Source organism: Papaver somniferum, chromosome 1 (genome assembly GCF_003573695.1).
Source record: "Papaver somniferum cultivar HN1 chromosome 1, ASM357369v1, whole genome shotgun sequence".
Lineage (NCBI taxonomy): Eukaryota > Viridiplantae > Streptophyta > Magnoliopsida > Ranunculales > Papaveraceae > Papaver > Papaver somniferum.
The window spans coordinates 47,000,913-47,004,338 of NC_039358.1; the positions used below are offsets into that span (position 1 = coordinate 47,000,913).

At 34.1% G+C, this 3,426-nt stretch overlaps 1 protein-coding gene across 1 annotated transcript; it reads right to left on the minus strand.

Moving 5' to 3' along the window:
- Positions 1 to 1,912: 1,912 nt before the first annotated feature.
- LOC113301588 (agamous-like MADS-box protein AGL61) lies at positions 1,913 to 2,227 on the minus strand. Its single transcript, XM_026550399.1, has one exon. It carries the CDS (start codon positions 2,225 to 2,227, stop codon positions 1,913 to 1,915), a length of 315 nt encoding a protein of 104 aa, XP_026406184.1.
- Positions 2,228 to 3,426: the final 1,199 nt, after the last annotated feature.

Below are 3,426 nucleotides of genomic sequence, written 5' to 3' on the forward strand. Positions count from 1 at the left end.
AGTCAAAGAATCAACGTGGAAGTCCACAAACGGTCAGTAAAAGTCAATAGTTAACCACAGAAGTCAAACAGTCAGGCAACTTTATGTAAGACAATTTAATAACAATCTGTTGACAACCAAAAGCTTAAACGTTTTAGGTCCTTAATAAAACAATATAATGACCCATTAATTATATACTCTTAATAAAGTTTTCTGACCCATTAAACGACTTATTGTTTTTTTTTGTTTTTTTTTGTACCCACTTTTTAAACATTAATTCAGCAAGAAAATAACTCATAGCCCGTTTCATACACAAACATGCAAACAGACTTTTAATCACGATCACATCATCATGTTATATCACGTTAAGTACCAATCATACGAGATCATGTTATTTTCAATCAAAACAAATCAACCACACATCTTTTCATATATGTTATATAAATCAAAAAGTTTTTTTTTTTTTGCATAGAATCATATCAAACAATTATAGTTGAGTCCATGTCATAGTTAACAGGATTTAAACTTTTAAGAAATATAACCGCATGATTGATTTGCATAAACAATAAAAGGAAAAAAAAACGGAAATGCCAATCAAGTAAGACAAAACATTCAAATTTATTCATGATTTATTATTATTATTATTTGTTAGTGATTCACGGTATATAAACATAAACATGATTATTAAAAATCAAACCAAACATGGTGATGGATTCAAATCAACACAACAATTGCATACAATCATTATGGACAATCATGGAGTTCTAAACCAAGCTCTTGATGCCAACTATAAGTTTTATTTTATACATAAAGGATCTTTGAACAAACATGATAATCACATCATAAGCATAGTTGTGTTAGGAGGGGTACCTGAAGATGCCGTTTGATTGAATCCAGGATGTCCGACAAGAACACCCGTATAGCAGAATACCTTGAGAAACTCTTAGTTTCTCCTTCTTGACCTTTTGTATAATGAATAATGAAAATTCTTGAAACAATACTGATGGTTATTGAGTTCCTTTAATAGGTAGAAGGAGGAGCAAGGTTCATAGAATTTATAATTAACATTCAATCTCGACCGTCCATCAAGGAAGAGGGAATATGAAAGGATCCCAAAATTGTAACCGACATATTTAGTAATATTAATAATTAACCAAATTATTACATGACCCAAGAGGATATTTCTATGTGTAGAAATATTCTTACACTCGTGAGGAAAATTGGCAAAATTTGTAACCTCAAGGAACACCTCATTGGCCAAATCAAAAGACTCATCATGGAGGAACTAATTTACCTTAGGCCATCAATATTTGTTCGCAAGAGTACCTTTTTGCATTGAAGCCCATTAGGCGTTTGTATGTTACAAACTAGAATAGACGCCGTTGTTAAAATATGGAACAGTACAAATGCACACGTTTGAATGTTAAAGGAACTGAAAGAATTATTATTTCATTGATAATGGCAAGTACATCCGTACTTAGATCTCAAAAACAACAAAAACAAACTGCTGAAAGCAAACAATCAATATTTTTTTAATTGATAAGGGTAATAAGAATGACTTTTGTGTCTTTCCTTTGACAAGGTTGACCTGATACCTTAAAGCCCATTGCTTCCAGTTCCATTTAGACCAAAGCCAGCAGCATATCCATGATAAGGGGGAGAAGGATTGGGGATCTGATAGTTTTGAATAATTGTAGAGCTAGATGTGCTACCCATTCCATAATTATTCCTTGGTAAAAATGAGGTTAAACTGAGCTGCAATTCATCTGCTCGCTCAACAACCTTAAGTTTCAGCGCATCGATAGCACCACATAAGATTTCCAACTCTTTTACCCCTAAATCATCAATAGGATCCCACCAATATTTACTCTTATTTTCTTTGGCTATCTTTCTCAAAGCCGCCCCCTTTTTTTTTTTCTCGGCTTCCAACCTGTCAAAGTGCCTCGCTATATTCTTTGTTTAGTTCAAGAATTCTGGCTTCACGATGAGGCATGACAGGTGGAGTTGGAGTCCGAGTATCTCCCGAGAGGTAACGATCCATAACAGTTTCACTGTTGATGTATGAATAAGGTTGCCCGGCAGGTGAATCTATAATTACGGCTACATGAGCACCGCAAAGGGTACCAAGTTCATGAGCCTTCTTGAAGATACCTCCTTTACGTTTTGAGACGGTAACCTGTCTTGTGTTTTCATTCCTAATTCTTTTGATTTCGATCTTTTGTTTACCCATGCTTGGTTTTCTTGCCATGATTGAAATTAAATTTCGGGTATTATTTATGTTTTTTTTCTTTTGGAGTGGTGAGATAGTGAAGACAGATATTTATAGTGGTCGAGATTTGTGTGAGTTGTATAGTAATAAATGGTAATAAATTCATTAATTTACTGGTTAAAGATTTCGTCTTAATTATTTTTTTCGTACATTAATTCTCATTCTTATTGTACTCTGCTACTCTATACATGATTGAATTTGACACTGCAGATCCATGAATATGATCCATAAGTGCATGTGTCTTGACTAGCCTTCCATAAAAAAAACCTATACATTTGTCATCCATCCTTTAGCGAGTCGGATCTCTTTTTCGGTGACTAGTCCAATCTTTACGTTTGAATGAACACTACAACTTTTGGTAGGACGCTCGCTCATATGTAGCGGTAACCGGCGACGTTTAGAGTTTACAAAGAATGATCGAAACTGATCAAATGCGAAATCAATTTACGCATAAATAGACAAAATTACGTAATCATTCTAGAAGAATTTTTGGACAACTTTTTTAAATATAAAAGTTTCTATGGTTTCATAAACACTCATAGACATATCAGAGACCAATTAGATGAACCAATTTCTAATACAATAATATACTAGTATCACCTTTTCACCAAACATTTTCGGTGAAACAAAAATATTTAGACGATTGGTAAACACTCATACCAAAAACAACATTTACCAGTTCTCGTTGAAGTGTTCGGCCCGAATAGGAAGACAGTGGACCTTTGCCTGTACCACAAAAGAGTTCTGCATAAAGTTAGCCCTACCCATAATAATTCGTGAGTTCGTCCCTGGCTGCTGCACCTAACTTTTCAGCATCAACACATGTTGGTTTTGGATTATTAGCCTGAAAAATTGCCTAGACTTTGGTCAGGTTGACCAAAGTCAAAGCACTACTTAGCCTGTTGGAGTCTGTATTGTAGTTACCTTGTTAAGTAAGAGGTCTTTGTATTCAAATCTAATGTTCGCATAAAACTCGTATTAGTACTAAGGATTGAGAAACCGAAAAATAAGTTCGAATAAAATCTTAGGGTTTTGCAACTGCGATTATTATTACAATATTTTCTCGTAATAGAACAATGGAGTTGAGCTGTCTTTTTCTCTTGCTCGTAATAGGTAACTTTTTTCTAACATAGTATTCTCTTCTTCCACCTCCTCTATTTACATTGTGCAACGAAAAA

What these genes read in the sequence shown, in the direction of transcription:
- LOC113301588 (XM_026550399.1), bottom strand. Translation starts at nt 2,227, where the DNA reads ATGGCAAGAAAACCAAGCATGGGTAAACAAAAGATCGAAATCAAAAGA.